General features: G+C 36.9%; 1 protein-coding gene across 4 annotated transcripts in view; it reads right to left on the reverse strand.

Annotated features, from left to right (window-relative positions):
* LOC101259468 (uncharacterized) overlaps window positions 1–24,022 on the reverse strand; it is a 63,513-nt gene that overhangs the window by 18,492 nt on the left and 20,999 nt on the right. For all 4 annotated transcript variants that reach the window (XM_004245368.5, XM_010326858.4, XM_010326859.4 and 1 more), the window contains 10 exons: window positions 23,472–23,595; window positions 21,338–21,433; window positions 21,140–21,211; window positions 19,085–19,222; window positions 11,682–11,835; window positions 11,010–11,377; window positions 10,179–10,642; window positions 9,730–10,074; window positions 4,331–4,549; window positions 72–162 (listed from right to left, as the gene is read on the reverse strand). In XM_004245368.5, coding sequence (XP_004245416.1) covers window positions 72–162; window positions 4,331–4,549; window positions 9,730–10,074; window positions 10,179–10,642; window positions 11,010–11,377; window positions 11,682–11,835; window positions 19,085–19,222; window positions 21,140–21,211; window positions 21,338–21,433; window positions 23,472–23,595 — 2,071 coding nt within the window. The remainder of the gene's footprint in view (window positions 1–71; window positions 163–4,330; window positions 4,550–9,729; window positions 10,075–10,178; window positions 10,643–11,009; window positions 11,378–11,681; window positions 11,836–19,084; window positions 19,223–21,139; window positions 21,212–21,337; window positions 21,434–23,471; window positions 23,596–24,022) is intronic.

The raw sequence follows: 24,022 nt of genomic DNA on the forward strand, positions 1-24,022 counted from the left end.
AAAATCACACAAAAACCAATGCCTAGTAATAGCAATAATTGTGAGCTTAAAAAACCATGGAACTCACATACCTCATCTTTAATAGGATCATTTTCAAGCAAATGGCAACTGCACATAGTGAGAACATCCAAAGCAGAATCTAGTTCCCATCTATGCAAATATCTGGAGACCCAAAAAGAAAGAGCTGAGCTTTCTAAATATCAAACTTCCAGAGCAACACCCAATCTGTGCAATAGTCTAAGTTGAAATAAATTAATTGATCAATGGAACAAAACAAAATGCAAAGCAGCAGAAACATCTGCTCTTGACATAGGTTATAAGGAGGTTGGCACTAAGGCCCCCTATTGATTTTTTAAATACTATGAGAGGTCTGAGACGAACCCACACAAATACAAGGTGAATTTGATCTCCACCCTAGACACATAAAAACAATTGACTATGCTACAGTTATTTATCAAAGCAAGGGTATCTCACTTTAGAGAAGCAAAGGAAATAGAGAAATATTTGTTAAGTTGGACAACTTAGGGACTTGGAGAAAGAAGGTGGCTATGCTCTAGATTCCAGAGTAGGGTAACTTTCTGATAAGTTCTTGTAGTCCTTGATTTCAGTGTTGTTTTTCTATTTATTTCTTTTTTATGAGGGTGGTGTCGGGGTAAGTTGCACGCCGACCACCATTTCACCAGATATTTGCTATCTTCAACCAGCACAAACATTAGGTAACTATGGCCACCAAGGCTTAGACAAATGAGAAGAAGGTTTGCCTTTTTCAATACTGAGAAAGGTTACAATATTATAAATCTTAAGCACACAGGATGTGCTTGAAGCCATAATTACAAGTTGAAAGCAAATAAAAGTATGTCCTTGTTCTTTTTTTCTTTCGTTCTTTCTGTTTTTTTGGAAACTGATAACTTAGTGTACATTGATAGAGACAAATCAATACATGGGCTGTACTGGAGCAACATTTACAAGAAAATCCAAATCATGTTACCCTATGCCTATAATGAGTCTAACACATAAATAATAGATACATGATCATTAGGCCAAATCTGAAAATTATACCAAATACACGGTATGAAAATACGATTTAACTTGATCTGTTCTATACTATTCTCTACATTCTCAAAACACCTAGCATTCCTCCTTTCCAAATTGCCCATCATACGCGGCCAGTATGATTCTCCATGTTGAGAATATCTTTGACTAATAAAAGTTTGCTCTATAACAGTTTAAGTTTTTAGATGATATGGTCACACATTTAAATATGGTATCAGAGCAGACAAAGGTCTTGGGATCGAATTTCAACATTTGAACTGTTTAAAATTTATTGCCCTTTTGGTTTGATAAATAATTTCGTTGCCCTTTTGAAAATTTTCGAAAAATTTTGTTGCCCTTTTGATTCCTTACTCATGAATGTTCCATTCTCAATTTGAAGTCTGAAAATTCCTTCATCCTTGGCACATATCTCTGACAGCACCAATCTCTTCCTATTCACCTTCTCTCAATGTAGCAATTTGGTGCATACACCCCATTAACGAGGCAAGAGAAACTTTGGAGTTGTGCTTCAAACTTGCAAGTTAGAGTATATGATCCTATCTCAAGTATTTGTCCCTTCCATGTACTGTTATCCCACATCATAAATATATCCCTTGTTGTTCTACTAGCCTCCAAGTACTCATACTTGATCCATCTAATACCTAAATTTGTTCAACTAACTTGGTCAAATCCTCCTCCAGCTTTGTTTCATGGAAGCAATAAATGTCTGAATACAAATCAAAAACCAAACTTTTAACAAGTCTCCTTTTATCTCTACAATTCAATTGCCTCACGTTCCAAGAAATTAATTTGAATTGCATCAAGAATTGCGGTGGTTGTTTCTCCCCTTTGCCCTGTTCCCGACCTTTGAACTTAACATCAAAGGACACCAAACTTTTGAGTTCCTAGGCACCTTTGATTTTGGTCTTCCTGCATATTACATAAGTTTCCATTCTCTCTGTTACTATCCACCTGAAGCAGTAGTTTTAGAGCTTCCTCCTCGTGTCCCTGGAAGTCTGCCCCCCAAGCTTTTCCGTAATTTCACCTTGTTTAGTTGAACCCAGAGTGAAGTATCCTTCTCTTTTCCTTGTATGGTTAGCAGTGCTGAAGTGCAAAGAGGCTCGGTATCCTCCACCTCCCAATTTTCTATCGGTTCTGCAAAATTTTGGACTACTATATTAGTATACTCCCTACTATAGTCCTGTTAACCTCTCCCCATTGATTGTTGTGAGATTCCAATCCCTTTGTTAATTGTGAAGGGTACCCACCACTATCTACTCTAGTCTCCATTACTTCATCCTATGTTCTGATTATCTGCATATCAACTGAAGAAATTAGTTGTTTCGTAGAAGTCCTCTTTTCTTGAGGAGATGGACCTTAATCTATTTAAATTATGTAAATGAAGTGGGTTCCTGGGTCCTTCCCAAAGGGTTTTTTTTACCTGTTGATCCCAAAGCGTATTGACCTTTGGCTCTTTTCTCATTAAAATCCACCACGTGTTGTGCACATAAGTTTGACTTTCCAAGTTTTGTTTCTTCCTTCATCTCCAGCCATCCCCCACAAACTTCTCCAATTTCCTAGAGAACTTTGTGCGAGCACAACTGTAAGACTCCACCACTTGATATTGAATTTGTTCTTCTGCCAGTACCACTGATGTTGTAAGACCTGGTCCGCGATGAATCTGTCAGAGAATTCAAACAGAAAGCTGCTATTATCCATCTCATAGATATGGACTGCACGGGTGCTCTTCCAAGAAGTTAAGGACTATCGCCTTATCTCAATCGATGTGTGTCTCTCCCTGTTCTCATCTTCCAAGCCCCCTACCAGACATCTGTTTAGCAGCTCTGTCTCTTGGTCTCCAGATTTTACAGATAGTTCTATTACCCCCTTTATCCCTCCTAATTCTGCTTCTCCAATTTTCTTTGAGTGCCATTTATTGTCTCTAACTGCCTTTGCATAAGGGTAGTTGATGTCAGTTAACCTGGATGTGCCTGCCATATCCTGTATCTTTGGGCATTCAGTGAACTCTTCAATTTTGCGAGCAATGTCACACCAACCAGCATTCAATGCTATCTCTGGATATTAATACTTATCTTCCCCCTTATTTAAGAAAACAATGCTCATGTCTCTTCCGTGTTCATTTCTCGTTCTGGTGCTGAAATGCTCTGCATCTCTTTCCGACATTTTCTATCTTCTGATCAAGTTTTTTTGATCTTTAGAGGCTTCCTACAAGTTGAAGCATATCCATTCCTTAACCTTGATGCTCATCTCTTTCCTTCTCATCAGTCCGCGACTTCTCTTGACCCATTTGTACCAGCCTGTTGTGTTTGTTGTCATCTCTTGATGTCAAAAGAACCGAATTCAGCACTGATGTTGAAATTTGCTTTAAGTTACTGCAGTAACTTTTAGCAAAATAAGTTATTTAGTTTGAGACGAGTTTGAATTTTGAATTTTAGTTAGTTTGTTTATGTTGTTGAGATATTTTAGGTTGTTTAAATTTCAAATTATGCAGATAATGTATTTTACGTTGGCTATTTGAAGCCCCTCAATTCTTAATATAATCATTGAAATCTATGAAAAGCTATTAAAGTCATTTCAATCTATTGAGAGATATTTCAATCAATTCTTTTTGCTGCCCCATATTTTTATAAGAACATCAACACTTGAAGTAAATCCCCCCCCCCCCCCCCAATGATCACTGTTGGAATGAAAGAATAAGAAAGAAAAGCTATCCTGAAATGAAACGACTCGGAGAGAGAAGAGAAAAAGGAAGGGTGAAATAGAAAGATTCCAGCAGGTTACTGCTGGAGGAGATTTTTTTCTCCCTCCTAAGAACTAGGAATGAGAAGTTTCTAGGGGATTGTGCCTATGAGCATTCTACTCTTACCGAATATAAATAATTTCTTTTTTCTTCTTTGTTTTTTACTCGAACATTTCTTAGTAATTCCATCCAATATGCCAAGGAAGTTGCTCTTCATCCAGTATTCATGGAATAGAGCATGTCCTTTGTGTAAGAATATCCACCAAACTTTGTAGGTGGAAGGTTGTAAGATATATAGAGTCAAAAGAGGGAATTAATTTTCCCTTTCCCCACTATACTCTCAATCTCTCATTTCTCACCTCTGCTTCGCCTCTATAACTTTCTTTGTTGGTACATTTCAAAGTTCAGCAAGTGATAGTGTGGTATGTACCCAGGGGCAGCAGGTAGATTCGCAAGGAAGAGGAGGTGAGGCATGTAACCACATTTATACACATAATAAAAAACTCAACAGAGAAAAAGAGACACTTATGGACATACTTGAGCGCAAGTCTAGCTGCCAATTGTTTATCTTTCAAACGGAGACAGTACTGCCAACTGTGGCTCCAATTATTGTTGCCTGAATGACCTTGAGACTGTCCAGATATATTTTCTTCTCCACGTTCAATTAGCAACTGAAGCAACTGATCTGAGGCTCCATTTTGCAAGAAACGATCAGAAATTGCAAGAGCATCCATCATTTTTCCTTCATCAATCAACCTGTTGACATAAATAATGTGACAAAAGGTGAGCCTATGCTATTCCAAGTGACCACTGTTAAGAAGCATAAAAACTTGAACTAGATATTTTTTTCGACAACAAAGAGAACAGTAACCGTGAATTGCAACTGCAGTGTGAAAAAAAAGCCCTAAGAAAGGAATGTGAAACAAAAGACAGCAGAATATGATTAACCGATTTCTATACTTGATGTTGTTGGGAAGTAGTTGCTAGCTAGTTTCTTGAGTTGCTTGGAACTTGTGGCAGTTTCAAGTTCTGAGCATGTACAGTTTTCTTCTATGGGTAATTAAAAAATTTTGTTACCAAAACAAAACAAGATAATAAGAAACTTGCAAAAGAGATCAACTCAATTCAAAACAAAGAGGTTTTAAGAACCAGAACACCTTATACAGGATGCAGTTCCCAGATAGTATGCCTTCTTGTAGGTGAGCTAATGCAACAAAAATACAGTTTATAGGAAGACGAAAATACAGTTCCAATGAGCTAATTTCCTTTCAGACTTTCAAAAATACCCTTCCATACTTTTGAATCCTAAAAAACTGCCAACTCATTCACCAACTTCCCAGCATTCATACAAAATATACCAGCTCATAGTTTAAGATCACCGAGACGTAATACTCATTCATGAAATTTACATGGGAAGACCTCTTAAGCAACTTCAAAAGTTAGTATTTATTGATCTTCACATACACGGGAACTGTTTCATAATCAAACAACATGAGTGTTCGCATAGAAGATGTGGATTACTTCACTGGGTTCTCTGTCTACTTGACCTACTTTCTTGTCTCAATTCCCTTTCTGTGGGAAAATAAACATGTTGGATGCCCAACTAATGAGTTTGATACTCTGTAGTAGACAACATATTCGATCCACTTACAACCAAAACCCATTAGTTTCAGCATCTTGAGAAGAAAAAAGAATTTCCATTGTCATATATTTTACCCAAATCCATTTTACACAGAATACCTTCTTCCACTTTTCTCGCAATGGAGAGAAAAAATTCATGAATAGTTAGTGCTGTATCCATGATTTGCTTCCCCAAATTAATGCATATTAATTCCCAATTATTAATCTTATCACTTTCTTTTAGCTCAGTTAGCAGCACGTTTGTGAGGGTGGTCGTAATGAATTGTTTTGAATACAATGTTTGATGCCGAGCACTGTGAAGGAGGCACTGCATACATGGGCTTGTTAGAGAAGGAAGACAAGTTCAAGCGCATAAGATATTTGCCTTTCTAACTATTATGTGAGTTATATAGAAAGAGAAAAATAGGAGAGTGTTCAAACATTGTTGGATGACTTAGCTACTCATCAAATGTACAGGTTCCATACTTCTTGTACAGGGGATGACTCCCACAATTTTTATCAAGTAATAAGATTTCAATAACAATGGGCAAACACATACGTAAACTTGGAGCATACCAAGAGGTAGAAAACCTTAGAAAAAGATATAATTTTCTATGAATGACATCTAATATCTATACTAATAGGAACCTCATGGGTCTACGAACAGGAAATAAAGGATAAGAGATTTACACCAAGAAAAGGTCGTTTGGTTCAGCACTGACATATCCCAAATTTATAATCTTGGATCAAGTAAAGGTATTCTCACTTATAAACATGGCCACGCTGGCCATACACATGGGGTATACCAAAAGGTAAAGATTCAATAAAAATATGATTCTCTACAAACACCGCTCAATCATCTATACAAAAAGGAATGTTCTGTTTAACCAAAAGAAAATAAGGAGCAGAGACTAGTCCTCAACGGAGAGAATTTGGATTTAATCCTTCAAAACCTCTCTTATTTCTTCTCTCTCCAAACTACCCACATTAACGCAGAAACCATGTTCCAAGCCCTTCGGCTTCTCCTCTTTCTACCTCTCTTCCAACTGAACATCAGATCTTCACAGTTCATGGTTGTTAGAACATGAATAGGTTTATACAATCCTATTAGAATTGGAATACGTTTATATAATCCTATTAGAATTGGAATACGTTTATACAATCCTATTTAGAATAGAAATATGAAATAGAAATAGACATAGGAATAGTAAATAGTATCCTATTTGGTAAATGATTGTATTCTAGTGTCTATAAATAGGGTCTCAATATAATAATGTAAATACAACAACAATTCAATAATATTTTTTTCTATAATTCTCACGTGGTATCAGAGCCTCTACAATCTTTGTAGGAAATCAAAAAGCTTCCGCTACCGGTGGGTGGCTATTACCCATATATGTTGCCCGTCTGGCCAATGATTATGTAAGCAAAAGTTGGCTCACCGTGTACCTTTCATGTGATTATTTTCTTATATCTAATTTGTTTAGCATTGTGCCATCATTCCGGTGACTAGTTTCTTATATCTAATTTGTGTAGTGCCTTGTCATATTTCTGGTGACTACTTTTTCATATTTAATTTGTGTAGCCCTGTGTCATCCTTCCAGTTTGCATAGCACCATGCATCTCTATGACTACTTTTCATATTTAGTTTGCGTAGTACCGTAAATTTTTCCGAACTACTTTCTCATGAGTTGCATAGCATCAGTTGACTTTTCGGTGACTCCTCAAATTTGATTTGCGTAGTCCCATTCGCCTTTCTAGTGACTCATCAAATCGTCAAATCTGATTTGTGTAAGGTTGTGCCATCATTCTGACCCTACCCATATAACTTCTCGTTTTTAGTAGGGTCGTACCATCATGCCGACCCTGCCCATAATATTTCTCTTTTTCAATAGGATCGTGTCGTCAATCCTCCGACGTATAAGCATATTTCAGCCAATTTTTCTGTGACTTTCTTGTTTAATATATATTAATGTAATGATTCCAACACGATCCATCTTCATACTAGATTTTGAGCACTTTGTCGTTCAAGGGGAGTTTAGTAGTCTTGTATGTCGATTATGTAAGTCACTTTATGGTCTGAAATAGTCTTTGCAAGTTCGGTTTGGGAAGTTCAACATAGTAATTTTATCACTCCGTATTTTATCGGCGTTATGCATCAAATAAAGTATTAAATAAGAAGATTAAGCACATTGAGATAGACTGACATTATGCGTCAAATCCAATATATAATGAGAAGACAAGCACATTGAGATTGAATGTCAATTTTGTGAAGTCAACTGATCAACTTGCAGATATCTCACCAAGCCCCTCATCGGTCCTCGTATTGATTACATTTATAACAAGCTAGATTCATGAATTGTATGCACTATCTTAATAGGGAGTGTTAGAACATGATAGGTTTATACAATCCTATTAGAATAGCAATATGTTTATACAATCCAATTAGAATAGGAATAGGTTTATATAATCCTATTTAGAATAGAAATAGGAATATTAAATAGTATCCTACTTGGTAAAGGATTGTATTATAGTGTCTATTAATAGGGTCTCAATATAATAACGTACGCACACCAACAATTCAACAATATACTTTTCCTATATTTCTCACAATGGTATTGCGCAAGGAGTGCGATACCACTTAAATCCCATCATAGTCTCATGGTAATCCTGCGATGTATAAAAACATGGTCCACGTCCTTGCCCTTCTCCTTGCACATGTTACACCAACTGACACACAACCTCTCTAAAATTTTCAACTGTCAAAATAACCCTCTAGTGGCTAGCCACGTGAAAAAGCACATCTTCCTCAGCACACTTGGAACCACTATTATATTACATGGGAAATCAATCTCCTCCACCAAAAGTTTCTCATAAAAAGACTTCACTAAGAACACTCCATTGTTTCCCCAAAGCCCCACCAACAAACATCGGGATTATCCACCGGACTAACTTACCTATGAAGTAAGCGCATCAATCTTTCAAACTCACTTATTTCAGAGATGTCACAATCTCCCGCCTAACCAAGTGAGACTTCTTTCCTTATCCGCGGAGTCACATGAGAAATTTTTGCCTTTCCAGCTTTCCAACCATAACTGTCTGAGCAAGAAACATGGACATGCAATAAGTAGGAATTTTGTCTTCCCTCCTCCGGATAAATATCTATTCTGCGAGGATCCTCTTTAACCCTCTGAAGGACTGGATTTCAAACATTGAGATCCTTATTTGAAGATCCTAACGGTAATCCAAGGTAGGTAGTAGGGACAGCCCCTACCTTGCAATGTTAGACTTGAGCGAGCGTGTCAATGTTATCTACTCCAATAGGTACGATCTCACATTTTTTAAGGTTAATTTTAAGGCCTGAGACCACCTAAACCAAGTTAAGACTTGTCACGGGTAATCCAACTAGATCCCCTCTGCATCACAAAAAAACAAGTATCATTTGCAAACAAAAGAAAGAAACTGAAACGATACCAATTCATCAACCGCAGCCTCAAATCCCTTAATAATTCTGGTCATAATAGCTCCATCATCCTGCTCATAGCATCCATCACCAAGATAAAAAGCAGTAGTGATAACGGATTCCCTTGTCGCAACCCCTCGAGCTACCAAATAAGCTGCACGTATTTACATTCACCAATCTCACTGAAGAGATGCAAAAAATGACCCACTTCCTCCATCCCCTCCACCCCACCCCAAAACCCATCTGCAGCATACTGAAATCAAGGAACTTATTGTTTACGTGGTCGCAAGCCGAATCAAGATCTAACTTGCAGATTAGTGACTTGTTAAACACCTTTAAATCTTTAAACAAGTCCAACCCGCACTTTGTATTGTGACATTTCTCCCAATTAACCAAGAGAAATTTCCTCTCCCCGCTTGAAGTGAGCCGGAAAAAATCCCTCTGAAAATTTTCCCATTTTAATGAAATTATTTGTTTTATCCAATAAAGAAAAACAAAAAGCCTACAGGAGGCTTATACCTGAATCTATTTTTTCCTCGACTAACAGAAGAGCATCTTTCTGCTCCTTAGCCCAGAAAATATTAGGAATTCATATTTTAATTTCCTATATCACTTTTTACAGTATCTGGTGCAAATGATCATTGTTTCTCAGACCTGCACCCAAACCCTATAGTTCAACCACTCTTATGCTGGCTCATTGGGGCTGAGACCAAAATTCAGATGATTCTTGTCAAGTGCAAGCGATATCACAAGAGAAACAGGTTAGATCAGTGAAAATATTGTGGCTGACACAAGCACGACCAACTTTATATGAATAGAAACGGTCAAAACTCAAAGAAAGGAGATGGCGTACCGTTCCACAGCTTTCTCATATGGGCCTTCATTCTCACAATCAAAAGAAAGAAAAACTGTTGTACGATCAGAATTTTCGGATTTTAAGGAATCATGCCTAAGATCAGAAGATCCTCTTGTTTCATTCTTAATCTCCTGGGGATTCTTTGATATATTACTGCTACCAGCAAGTTCATCAACTTCAGATTCAGCATCACTGTCATGATCACGAAATCGCTTCATAGCAGTTTTACATTCAGGTACATCATCTTTACCATCATTCCTCGTGTGATCAGCCATTATCGCAAATTCTGAGATTCGATGAAGATTGGTCTGCATCTGTATCCAGCGATTCAAGGTAGGGAACCTGCTCAGAAAAATCATGAAAAGAACCGGACACAAAAAATAAGAGAACCACATGTATCACATATATAGGTGAACAATTACAAACTCCATTTAGTGTGAACTAACCTCTCAGATTGGTCAAGAGCAAACTCAAAGAATAACCTATCAGCATCAGGAGTTTGTAGAAAGCAACTTTTCAGAGATCTAGATACAGTAGTCTCCCTGCCACGATAAAGTATAGAACTTCCAAAGACGCATGCTAATACAGCTCTAACTGGGGATAACTTGATGAGATGTTTCACTATATCCAGTTGGAGAGGATAGAGAGGTAATTCAGCATCCCCAGCGGAAGGAGTGAAAGACCCAGGCTTGGCCTCTCTACATGAAGGGGATATTACTCTATTTTCAGAGTAGATCTCTGTGTATGTAGGAATTACCGGGATGCAAGCCCAACCATGACCATATCTTGGAGGATAAACTGGAGGAACACAAGCAGAAACCACTTCATGGACAAAATCAGCATTCATAATCTCTGCTGCCTTTTCAGCTGCATCAGTACTTCCTTGCTCAAACACTAGACGAGTTAAAAGCTGCAAGCAAAGTGATGAACTCAAAATTGAGAAAGTTTAGATCAAATAAAAATAAGAACAACTTCACCTTTTTCCAAACATTTTGGGAGAGTCAGAAAGTTCAGATGAAATATTTAAAAGCAAGCATGTTGTTTCCTTTGTTTTCAACTTTGTTCCCTCTCTCTATTTCTATCTTTATTGCAAGGGGAGGGGTCTTCTTAAGTTAAATGCCACAAACATTACCTCTAAAGCATGTGAAAACCTAACAAATTTCAAAGCCAAGGTTTTTATAACAAAACTTGTTCCTTATTAGACTACAAGTAGATTTTGCCAGTTTGCATAGTACCACCCTGCAAAATAGTAAGAAAATTCGCAAAAGAAAGCTTACGTCTTTAGGCCATTCATACACAAGTGAGAAGTAGTTGAAGTCATGAGTGGTATCAGCCCCATCAACAATGTCACCAATAGCAGCAAGGTAGAGGACAAATTGAGAGAGAAACGTGGCCATTCTGGAGCTGAATGGCCCAAATAATCTTTTTCCAGTTTCCTTGACATCATAGCTACCAGAAGGTACATTATTGTCACCAGTTGCTGAAGTTGTCAGCGGCTGCTTGAAGGTTTTCAACCCAAGCCCAAGAACCCCCTTTTTGCTGTACAGTAACAATACTTTTCTATCAGATCGTGAGCCCTCCTCCTTAACCTGTTCCATCTCTGTTTCTTCATCAGCTAAAGCTCTTGCCACATTGTGGAGCTTACCTAAAATTTTCCAGAGCACCAAAATTTCATACGTTTGACTTGAGTGAAAATATACACACACACAGAAATCCACAAGAATCTAGCTAAACATTCAAGAATAAGGTATACATATAGTTAAGTCAAACATATAAAAGATAAAGAGGGAGAGGGAGAGACTGACACAGAAAGGCACATTGAAGAGATGAAAAATGAAGGGAGAGAAACACTAAGATAGCATCACCATTTATTTTAAATCCCCAACCTGCAAAACTTTAAACTGCAAACAATAGATGTAAAAAGAGAGGATCAAGAAGCAAAAACAAACCGCTTAGAAACTGTCTCTTCCCCATATGAGCATCTTCAATCATTTGATGCAGCATAGCTAGTGCACGCTCCTTATGTCCTTGGCGCTGAAGATCCTTTGAGGATAAAAGGATCATTTCTCCAGTTAAAATGTCTTGAAGAGCTGAAGGCTTATCCTGAAATTGTTGACAGTTGTTCGATTAATCAACTTGGTAATCTACATACCAATAAAAAGGTGGGAATAGAAAAGGTGACAAAGAAACATCTAGTGACAAGTATTTATATTTATCTATTTTCTCCTTTCTTTGCAATATCTTCTTCAATTCTACTTTTAAAAAACCCAAAAAGGACAAAATAAACCAGTTATCTGTTCTACTAATGTAACAACTCGTCCCATCATTAAAGGTGAATAAATTCCTAGATCTTAGCGAATGTATTATGGCCCTAGGGAAGGGTTTGAATTCATCCAAAAATGAGAAGAATATAAGTTTATGAGGATTATATAGTGTAACACCTTGGTCTATTCTTGAGAATGGTTATTCCTGATTTATATACCATATTTCACAAGCATAACCATGAAATTTGTAGTACTAGGTATATCATAAGTGGGAAAGCCCTGGCATAGGTGGAAAAATCACGAGGTTGTCCTAGGGTATGAGATTTGGAAATCCGAAAATATTTAGGTCATCTGTGATTGATTTTCTATTATACGATTATTCGGTAATTTATCAGCGCTTCACGCGGGCATAAGAAATCTTTCTAACCTTTTGAATAACTTTACCAATAATTGACTCTTATAAGGAAAAAAGAATTAATTTTTGTAGGTTTTTAAAACATTTCTAGAGAAATTAAATGATTTGACATTATCACATATCTTAAAAATTGTAAATACATCATTAATGATTAAAAATATCTTGATATCTAATTATTTTAACATTTACATAATTTATCATATTATATGTTTGATGATATATTGTCTTGTTAAAATTGAGTCATGTTTTTATATAGCGATTAAACATCACTTTTTCTTTTTTTTATACGTGAAAAATATAGAATCTAATAATTTTATGGTTATCATTATTCCTTGTGTAAAAAAATTTATGTGAAAGTTCTTGATAATCAATATTTGTTATAACTAAGATAAGACCGTTAAAAAATGTACACCGCAACAACATAAATAATATTTTTTAAGAGACAATCTACTTGTTTGTGGTCAAATGTTCACCACTTTTTGTCATTATTACTTTGTTATTCTGACAAAAATTTATAGATAGAGAAAAATATATTTGGAACAACAGCAAAATAATATTGTTGACCCTTATAGAAATTCATTCTTCATTAAACTGCAGAAGGCCCTTCCGGATGCTTCGTCAAATCAACTTTACGACTTTTTCAGGAATATTTATGTATGATTGTTGCATTATAAAAGTACACATAGATTAAAATGTTGGATTCTAGACTCATTTTAAAAAAACATTCTCCAACATTAAAAAATTTAGAATAAGTCGAACCTAGATAATTCAAACGCTCACCAATAACTTGGGACATGAATGACAATAAATCTTTGTTAATAGACATAACTTTTGTCTTAAGATATTACTTTACTTAGAGTAGGTTTTGTTTCATATTCTTCAAATCTTAATCCAAAAAGAATGTTTATTTGGTCAACACCAAGTTGGTTTTTTGGGTCATGTGTTTTTCTGAAGATGGAGTAGCCGCGGATTCTAAAAAGATATCCATGGAGCTGGAATGGCCCGTTCCAAGGAATGTCAAGAAACTTTGCGGTTTCTTAGGTATATGTGTTTTGTTAAGAACTATGGGATCATTGCTCGTCCTTTAACCGAATTGACCGACAAAGATGCTTTTACCTGGCATGCAAAAGCGTAGCAGTTGAAAATCTTAAAAGGATCTTGACATCAATACCAGTACTTCGTCTTCCAGATTTCACTCAACAGTTCTACATTTGAGTGTGATGCTCCATCTGATGGAGTTGGGGCTATTTTACTGCAACAATGCCATCCAGTAGCCTATTTCAGTAAAGGGTTTTCCTTTTCTACTCGCATTAAATCTACTTATGATCGTGATTGTTGGCTTTGGTCCTTGCATTGCAAAAATGGAAGCATTATCTTTTGGGTCGGCATTTCATTATCACTACTGACCATTGTAGCCTAAAGTATCTCTTTCATCAACGGGTGACTACTGTTGAACAACAACTCTTGTTATTTAAATTATTGCCTTTTGATTTCACCATTGTGTATAAGTCAGGAAGTGAAAACAAAGGAGTTGATGCCTTATCTCATCGCCCTCAACAAGCTGACTTTTTTTCTTTGGTGACGCCTATTCCATTAGATCTCACTGATTAGAAGCAAATGAAGTTGATCTATACAGTTTTATCAACAGCGAAATGCAGAAAAAAGCTCTAAGGTCAATGGGGGCTTTAAGCGCAAAGCGCAAATAAAGTGTGGGCTTTAATGAAAAAAGGCGCAAAGGTAGAAAAGAATACAAATATATATGTTTAGTCCAAGACTAATACTTATAAAAATGAATGACAAATATATGACCAAAGAAATTGAAAAAAGTTATGGTTAAGTGAAATATCAATTATTTTGTTTCACTTCTTCATAAAAGGCTCATTGGCAAGGAAAAGCTTGTTATAGAACCTTTATGACGACACTGAAGTGCACATAAAGCGAGGCAAAGCGCTCAACACAGTTAAGCCTCGCTTCAGGGCTTAAGCGTGCCTTTGATAACATTGGATCCGTATACTAAGTAGATTCGAGATCAACTTTCTTCTGATCCATCCATTCATCCTGTTTCTCGTTGTCTACTAACCATTCTTACTATGAATCTCGGTTGGTTATTCCTGATTATCCTGAACTCAAAGCCAAGATTTTAGCTGAGTCACATGATTCTCGATTCTCCAATAGGAGGGCACGAAAGTTACTTGAAAACTCTCAAAAGGGTAACTCTGCAAAAAAAAATTGGCCTTGTTTGAAGCATGATGTTAAGTTGTTAGTCCAGAATTGTTTCATATGCCACCAACATATATATAAAACATTAGCTCCAACTGGTTTATTACAACCTTTGTCGGATCTAACATAGTTTGGGAGGATATTTCCCTTGATTTAATTGTTGGGCTTCCTCCTTATAATGGCTTGATACTATTCTTATAGTGGTTGACAGGTTTAGCAAATAGTCATTTTCTTGCTTTATCTCATCCCTTTAACACAGTGACTGGGGTTTTCTATAAGGAAATTGTAGGTTGCATGGTTTACCTTGCTTCATTCTTTCACATCGTGATGTTGTCTTCATAAGTACTGTTTGGCATGAACTTTTTCGCCTTAGTTGCACTCATCCGTATCGGTACTTCCTAATCATCCCCAATCTGACTGTCAACCAGAGGTGGTTAATCGATTCCTTAAAACTTACTTCCGTTATTTTGTTCACGACAAGCCCAATCATGGCTTCAATATCTATCTTGGGCTGAATATTCTTTCATCAGTGGATACCATTCTTTAGCCAACATGACTCATTTCCATATTGTGTATGAAAGAGACCACCACTTTTGCATCCCTTTGTTCAAATGTTAGAGGTACTACGTTCCAATCTCATGAAGGCTCTATCCAGAGTGAAGTCTCAAGCTAATTTCAAGCGTCGTGACTTCTCTTTTAATGTGGGTGATGTTGTTTTCCTTCGTTTGCAGCCTTATCGGTAAAAGAGTTTAGCCAAAGGTCTTAATAAGAAGCTTTCACCTCGATATTTTGGACCATACAAAATTGTTCGTCGAGTTGGTCCTGTTTCTTATGAACTGGAGCTTCCTGAAACACACTAGGTCCATCCTGTTTTACATTTCTCGCTGCTTCGTCCATTTCGTGGTTGTTCTTGTGGTTGTTCTGATATTGCTTCCCCTCCACCCTTACCACTATCAGGTGAATTAGAATTGATGGTGGAACCTGAAAAAGTTTTATCGCATCGTTCGGTGGACGATTCAGGAGTGCCAACTCCAGAATATGACTTGCTTGATGTTCAATTTCCTTTGTTTTGCCTTGAGGACAAGGCATCTTTTCGGGGGTGCACTGGTACCAACCAACCTCTCAAGACGTACTTTAGAAGAAAAAATCGACAAAAGAATAAAGAGTTGAATTCTGGACAAACAACTGCTACAGCAGTTGTCTAGCAACCGTTCCCTTGATTTGTGCAGTTATTATTATTCCTAGTTTGTAGTTTATAGTGTCGGTCTAAGCCTTTTATGTTCTCTCTATATATATGTAATTAGGATTAGTATGGATTTGTGCAGTTGTTATTATTCCGTATGGAGTCTTGTCCTCTCCATACGGAAAAATTTTATTGGTTTAATTGTGTTTAAAATACTTGCACAAACTATTGCCAGTAAAGCTACTTGCTTTGTTCTATTTCATCAGTTCCGTACTTCTGGTTACAATCACATTACAGTGTAGGTAGATGTCTAACTGTCTCAGGATCCTTTCAACATAAAGGACATATGTTGCACAGTGGGATTCCTTACTTTGTCATATTGTTGGGAGTCAAAACAGCCTCTTTAACAAAAAGTCAAGTGGAACATGCCACTTTGTGTGGCACTTTGGCTTTCCTTATGTGCTCTCAAGCCCACTTAATTATTTGCGCTCTAGTTTGGTTTCTTAGCGTGTATCCCTCTTTCACCTTATATATTCTCTTGCTATGCCCATTCCACCAGAAGCAATCTTCTCCTCTCTGTAGTCCTTGAAAGTTCTCCAACAACTTGTACAAGTCCGTCCCCAATCATTTAAATGTTTTCTGAAGACCAAATACAAGCCTTGTTGTGTCCACATTTCAGCAATTGTAGAAGAAAAATGTCAGGAAATAAGCATTGTAAACTATCAGGACCCATCCATTTGTCTAAAAAAAAAGTCTTGTTGTCATTGTGAACCTTGATAGTAGATTGACTTTTAAGGAATGGCCAGAAGAGCTGACGAATCTCCAAAGACTAACACCATGTCCATAAGGGGTAGTGACTTCCTTAGTAGCCCAATTTTCCAGCTCCCCATATTTGTTGACATTACACCACAAAGCTTGAGCCTTCTGTGGGTAGATCCATAGCTTTGCTCTGGCACTTAAGGTTCTTGATGCCAAATCCACCTTGCCTTTTGCTTCTGTTAATATTCTTCCATTTGACCAGCTGGTAGCCTTTCTTCTCCTTGTTGCCTTGCCACAGAAAATGTCCCCTGATTTTATCCAACCTTTGAACCACTGACTGAGGTATATGAAGTAGGAACAACATGTGAGTTGGTAGAGGATCTTGGGCAGAGTTTATCAAAGTTAGTCTATCTCCCAGTGAGAATATTGTGATCTCCATCTAGACAATTCTCCAAAACTGGGTTCCAGATATCTATGGATCATGACTTTGCTCCAAGATATATAGATGGCAATGTGCCCACCACTTCTCCCAGAATCTGTGATAGGTGCTCCATATTGGAGACCAACTTAATTGGAAAAAGGTAACTCTTGTACCAGTTTATATGTAGACCAGAAATGGCTTCAAAATAAACCAATATCAACCTCAGTATTGACAAGTTTCATCAGCATATCGAAGATGGGTGATCTCTAAACTGCTCCAACTGTCTTTGGAAACTTCAAATTCCTGCATCCATCTTCCCATCTTAGCAATATTTAACATATTTCGTCCATTGCTATGATCCCCCTGTCTAATCCCTCAGTGTACACTGAAGGTAATTCAGTGAGATAACGAGGAAAGTCAAATCTTCCACAATCAAAGGAGAGACAGCATAATCTGGGCGGATTTATGTCAGTCTAAAAAAGAATGGCAACAACTGTATGACCACGAGCTAATGGCTAATGCAACTAAGGCACACCACCAAATGTTTTGTTTTTAGAATGAAAAAGGAAAATCTTTTGGTGGTGCAAGTGGCATTAGCTGACCAGTAAAAGTTAATTTTCCAAGTAATATCTCTCTTTCACATGTACATTGTATTAATAAAATGCCAGTCTTGAAAATAACAGGTTGATGATAGATTAGCAGACCTAAGTATTGATGAGAGGGTCACATTGTCTCTTGTTTCTCTCAGGTTTTTTCTATTTCAAGATTGCCTCACTTATTTAGCAATGCCTCCTGGAGACAGTCCTAGATCTATTGCTTTTGGGTTTCTGTCCATTCTCAACTGCTTGTAAGCTTTATCTCCAGTCTCTAATATGAAATAATGGAAGTTTCATCCACCAGCGAATCATTATGTTATATCCGATAAGAATTCTGAATTAATACCAAAGCAATACCACTGAATATTTCTTTATCATTTGCGAGAGCTGTTTTAGCATTGTATGGATAAATTCTCAACTATGAATGTGAATCCATCTAAGCAAACAAGGCGGTTATTTTTGAAACCCCTGCTAGCAATTCTCATGCACTAATCTTAACATCGGGCTACAGCCTTCTAACCTATATATCTTACTAGCATGTTGCTAAGATAGTGGCTTTCCTGTAATTTTTATTTTTTTATGACCTTGGTGTCTGGGCCAGCTTTCGGGCACCTCGACTAATTCCATGGGATACCTGCCACCTCCCACCATCAACAGGTACCAAGAGTTGTAACTCTGTCCACCAAGGCCAGGACAAATGGGAAGAATCACCTAGTGTTTTTTTGTCTCCGCTAAGTTTTGAAGTTGAGACCTCAGGGTTCTCAACCACTTTCGTAATTCTTTGTTCAGGAATTTCAAGAAGCTTTGATAAGAATTGGACTGAGAGTTGAAAGTATTTATGATTTTTGATCTTTTGCCTTTCCTACTCTGCATTATAAGACAGCTCTCCAACTTCTTCTATCAAATTTCCGGCATCGTTTATTTATTTATTTATTTTTATAAGAAACAAATGCCAAGTTTCTTGCTTTATCTAAACAAGACTCTGTTTTTGGTGGTCAAAACCCAAGCACGAAGGATTATCCAGGGAAAATTGAAGGTGCATATCAAATATAACTTTCTCAAACATTAATATTTCCTTGTTATTTATACGCCAAAAAGAAAAGGAAAGAGAGGCAAGAAAAGAGATACACTTACTTCTAACATCCAACAGCAACAAGTAACAACTACTGTTAATTTGCAGTACTTGAATCTTGTAGCCAAAGCATTTTTTCTATCAACTAGAGAATTTATTCGCACAGAATTATGGTATGGGATCATAGAGACAAACATGTAATAAGATCTATAGAGAAGTAAGATATCAAGTAGAAAAATACTAAGCGCTACTACGTACTTTAATGTGCTGAGAAAATACATGACTGAAAATAAGGGGGAAATGGCATTTAACCGAAGGAAACTTAGTCATATAACACAAACCATACTTGAACCAAGATTATAATTAACAGTACAAGTAAATCGAGAAATCCAGAGCTCATCACATAATGCAACTCCACTCACCTGCTCCAGTTGTTCCTGTAGACGCTTAAGGACGCGCTTGATTACAGATATAACTGCTACTTCACGAATCTGATCCCAGTAGGTTGACCCAATTTTAGGGGAATTACCAGGGTAAATCTCTGACAACATAATTTCTGCCTGCATGCACCCAAGTTGAATTGTAACCATAACAGGATAAGCTCTTAATTTCAACTAGAAACAGGAATTTGGAGAACATGGGAATATAAATGTTTATTCATTTCAACAGAGGTAGATATCAAAGACAAGCTGGAGATTGAGTCGACATCCAGGTCTCCGTTTATCTGAGCTTGGAGACCATTTGGAACGGCAAAGCACCTGAAAAGGTCAAATATTTTGTTCGGATTGTGGCAATGCATCATCCTTGATAACTTATGAGGAAGAGAGCACCCATTTTCGTAATAGATGCTTTTTTGTGAGGAAGAAGCAGAAGAGATCAACCAAAGATCCATTGCAAAATCTCTAGTTAACAGTGGAATTTGGTATTCAACATTTTGGGTGTTGATTGGTGTATAACGAGATTTTTTTCGGAGTTTTTGCTTGCATGGCAAAGAAATGGAATTACTGAACCACTCCTTCCCATCCGGTACAACATTCCTGCAGCCATATGTCGGCTATATGGAAGAATGGAACACTAGAATTTTTGAAGACAAGAATGATATTGTACTTCAACTAAATAAAACTCGACTTTCTGATTTGAGAACTTCCATGTAATGCCACACATCAATAAAATTTACCTTACTAAAAAGGATCGCGTAACTAAGATCTAATATTTCTAGTCCAACAACATACCCAGTGTAATCCTATTAAGTGAGGCCTGGGGAGGGTAGGTTGTACGCAGACCCCTTAAACCTACCTTGGATAGAGAGGTTATATCTGCTAGACCCTCGATTCGATAATAAAGTGATTAGAGGAGAAAAATAACAAAGACCTGTAACAAAATAAGATTAAAAACTAAGCACAGAGTTGCATTTGAATATATGAGAATCAATAAGAGAAAATAGTCAAATGACCCCACAACCTATTACTGGATTCTCAACTACATAGTGATACTTCATGGGGTCCTATTAGGCTATCACCCCCAACCCCCCAATACCATTTTAAACTTAAATTAAATTTGTGCTAAAACGTCATAACCAATCATTTGTCGTGTGGTGAAACACATGCGCTTGACACGAATATTTCACCATTTACTCGCTTTTTAAAAAAAAATAATCTCCAACAAATAATTTCATTACTGCCAAAAAGTTGCGGCTAGAACTACAACCGCCAAGATGAACACCCATCGCTAACCTGGCTCCATCATTGAACCATGGCTCTGATACCATGTGAGAAATATAGGAAAAGAATATTATTAAATTGTTGTTGTCTACATTATTACGAGATACCCTATTTATAGACACTACAATAGACACCTTTTCCAACTAGGACACTGCAATACAATCATCTTCTAAGTGGGACACTATATTATATTCCTATTACTATTACTATTACTATTACTATTTCTATTATAAGTAGGATTTTATATACCTATTACTATTCTAACAAAAGGAATAAGAGATGTTATGAAGGGAAAGGTTAGTAGCTCACAGATGATCAAGATGAGATGTCTTAGTCTTTTGTATGTTTGGTGTAAGCAAGATTTAGTGGGGGAAGTAGACAGCTTCGTGGAGTTTATAGGCCAATTGTAAATTTTTGAAAGATTGTTTTGGATTTTGAGAATGATGGCACCCCTGGGGGTTTGTAAATCCCTCCTCATCAGTTTCTTGCTGAGTTCGTTTGTGTGAATACAAAGTTACCTATTTCAAAAAATAAAAAGATAAAGGATGACCAGACAACATGAGTCATTGGTGAATCGGGTTATGTCCACTTGGAAAGATAAACTTTATAATCATCATGGATTAGCAAGGAGGTCAACCCCAACCAAGAAATAAGAAACAGCAAAGACATAGAAATGATGACTGAACTAGAATAGAAGCAATCGTAGAACTGAAATGAACTGTACTATGCAATACTAAGCACAGTGGTGGTACATACCTGACTTAAAAGCTTACAGGATATGCTTGAAGATTTCGCAGAAGTTGCAGCTATATCAATGCACAGGAGAATCTTAAAAGAAAAGGCAAACACATCAGCGTACAACTTCATCCATGAAAAACGAGTAGGCATGTTTTACATGTATAAAAACATGAAAATAGGGGGAAAGAGACCGAGAAGAGGGACAGGATGTCTTACAGCTGGTAGAGGACCTAGCTGAGCACGTAAAGAAGAGAAATCCAATTCTTGGACTGGAGAAGTTCCATCAGCAGCACGGAAAACAGCATCTTCAACCTTTAAAAAATGACAAATATAATTTTTAAATGTCTACAAGTTGAAAGTTGTCTCAGTTACGCATAAAATAAATCCACTTAGTTGACAACCATCCTTATTCCACAAACACACAAACACCATGAGAAAATTAAATAGGATTATCTGAGTGGAGGTTGTATCAAAACAAATATTTCCGCAATTGAAGATAAAATAGGAACTCTTGATATTGTAAAGAATCCTTGTTGAATTGATATTTATCCATATTGGAACCATATGAAGCACTAGTCATGATAAATAAAAAAGTATTTTCTATACCAACTTAAGTTTTTAGATGTCATGATCACACAACTCAACTTTGGTATCCGGGCAAAGCAAAAGTCGTGAGTTCGAGTCTCACTGCTACCCAATTTATAAAAGAATTTCCACATGCATGGACCATTAAATAAAAATAGGTCGCAGGTGAGGCGGCGTGTTGAAGACTTAGTTAAATAAACAAAATTGTGCACTCTCTAACAAAAAATAAATAAGATCACTACACATTTCAACACCCATCACCCATTATCCAAGTTGAAAAGCATAGTCAATCCTTTTAACTCTGAACTTCAGCATCTTATAAGATGCCCACCACATGAAGAGCATATCATATCAAGAATCTTAAGCTCACAGAACTGATAAGTCCCTGTTCGTTATTGTTTTAAGCAAAAGAAGACTGGTGGTAAATAATTCGTGCAGATTATTTAAATTGAGTTGAGAGCATCACTTCCTGGATTCACATCAGATCCGGCACGGAAAAACTGTTTAAAAAATAAAGAAGTGTCAGATCCATGGAATCCAACATGGGAAACTTATAATACATGTAACCTGTTGTTGGTCACAAAAGAATATGTAGTCTTGAAACAACTGAACCGAAACTAGCATAGATCAATTCTCTTCAGCATTTGTCAGTAAATACCTGACGTCTTGAAAGAAATGGGCCCTAAAGGAGCGGAGCAGATATTGAGCATTCATAAAGCCGACCAACTAGTTTAGAATTGAAGCGATTTTTTTGTGGTTGTAAAGGCTGTCAACTAATAATGCTGATGACAGTGATAATATAATTGAACTCTGTAATCACCTCATTTAACAGTTAAAGCCATTAGAGAGGGTACACTTCCATTAAACTACATTTCCAATGCCTCCTCACATGCCGGCCTAATTCTTTTCATAGGCCAAGTACATAGCAGTTATCTCTTGTGAAAGGTGGCAGCGATAATAAACTAAACTGTGATTAGCTCATCTAAAAGATTAAGTTATTAGGGAACTCATACATGCTCAAAAAATTTATAAAACATAAGTATTCTTCTAATCTTAATAAATTTATTCTCTCTTCAAAGGCTCGTATTTCTCTCTGTATGTAATACACTAGGTGGGCACTATCTTTGAGGCATATTCCAAAGAAAAAAAGACACCGGAGCCCCCTTAAACCTATGCAATCGAAAACTTTTAATTTTTGGTGCAAAGGAAAACAGCTAAAAGAAAGCACAATATTGCAAGAATCAAATTCTGAATGGGTCCTTGTACTGTAAACTGCTATAACATTGTTGGAGAATAACCTGCTTGACAATACGGAGACCTTCGGATCTCATAATCACAAATTGGTCAGTTTAGCATAAGTTTTAGTAAGGTGGTCCTAAAAGGAAGCCAGCATCAACTTGCTTAAAAAAAAATTATAACCCTTGTCCCTTGTGTCCGAGTCAGCTTACGTGCACTTCGACTAATTCAACGAGATACCTACTATCTCTCACCAGCACTGACAGATACAGGGATAACTCTATTGGACAAGGCTTGGACAGATTGGAAGAATCACCAACTATTTACTCCTCGGACAGGAATAATTCAACATGAGACCTCATTATTCTCAACTCACTTCATTGATGACTGTGCCAACACCCTTGGGTGTTCAACTTGCTTAATTAACACAAACATTTTGGGGATACATTAGAAAATATTTGTAAAAGATATAAAAGTTCTGCACAGAATATCAATTAACAGACACACAATCAGCAGATAAGGAACATACAGATGCTCTTCCAAAGGCGCTATCTACCCATTCAGCTAGCTCTAGTGTAGCTTTGTCTTCTGGAGGCAAAGAGAAACGGTTGACAGCCTCTTCTCCAATATCATACTTTGCCTTTTGCATACAGCTGCATTAACGCAATACAAAAGATGTTGCTTGAATTAAAAATTGGCCGAATATCTATGGTAGTAAGAGTGCAGATTAATGGGTAGTTTGATAACCTAATGTAACACTTAAAACATATAGTTTTGATTTACACATACTACCGGAATGCAATGGAATCAAAGTTGTGATGCATCAGATATCTACCATGTAACTCTTTCCTCAGGGGCAGAACTGAAGTTCTACTCACAAGATTGGCAGAAACCAATAGCTTTGATCCAGACCCCGAAATTTCTTATGAACCACTACATATGCATAACCCCGTAGACCGTCTTAAGTAAAATCAATATCTATAAACTCAAAATCCTAAGTCCACTTCTGTCTTTCCTAGGACTGCTAAATGCTATAATGAATTTCAGGATGAAAACTATTCTACCTGAATTTGGAATACC

The sequence above is a fragment of the Solanum lycopersicum genome, chromosome 8 (genome assembly GCF_036512215.1).
Source record: "Solanum lycopersicum chromosome 8, SLM_r2.1".
Lineage (NCBI taxonomy): Eukaryota > Viridiplantae > Streptophyta > Magnoliopsida > Solanales > Solanaceae > Solanum > Solanum lycopersicum.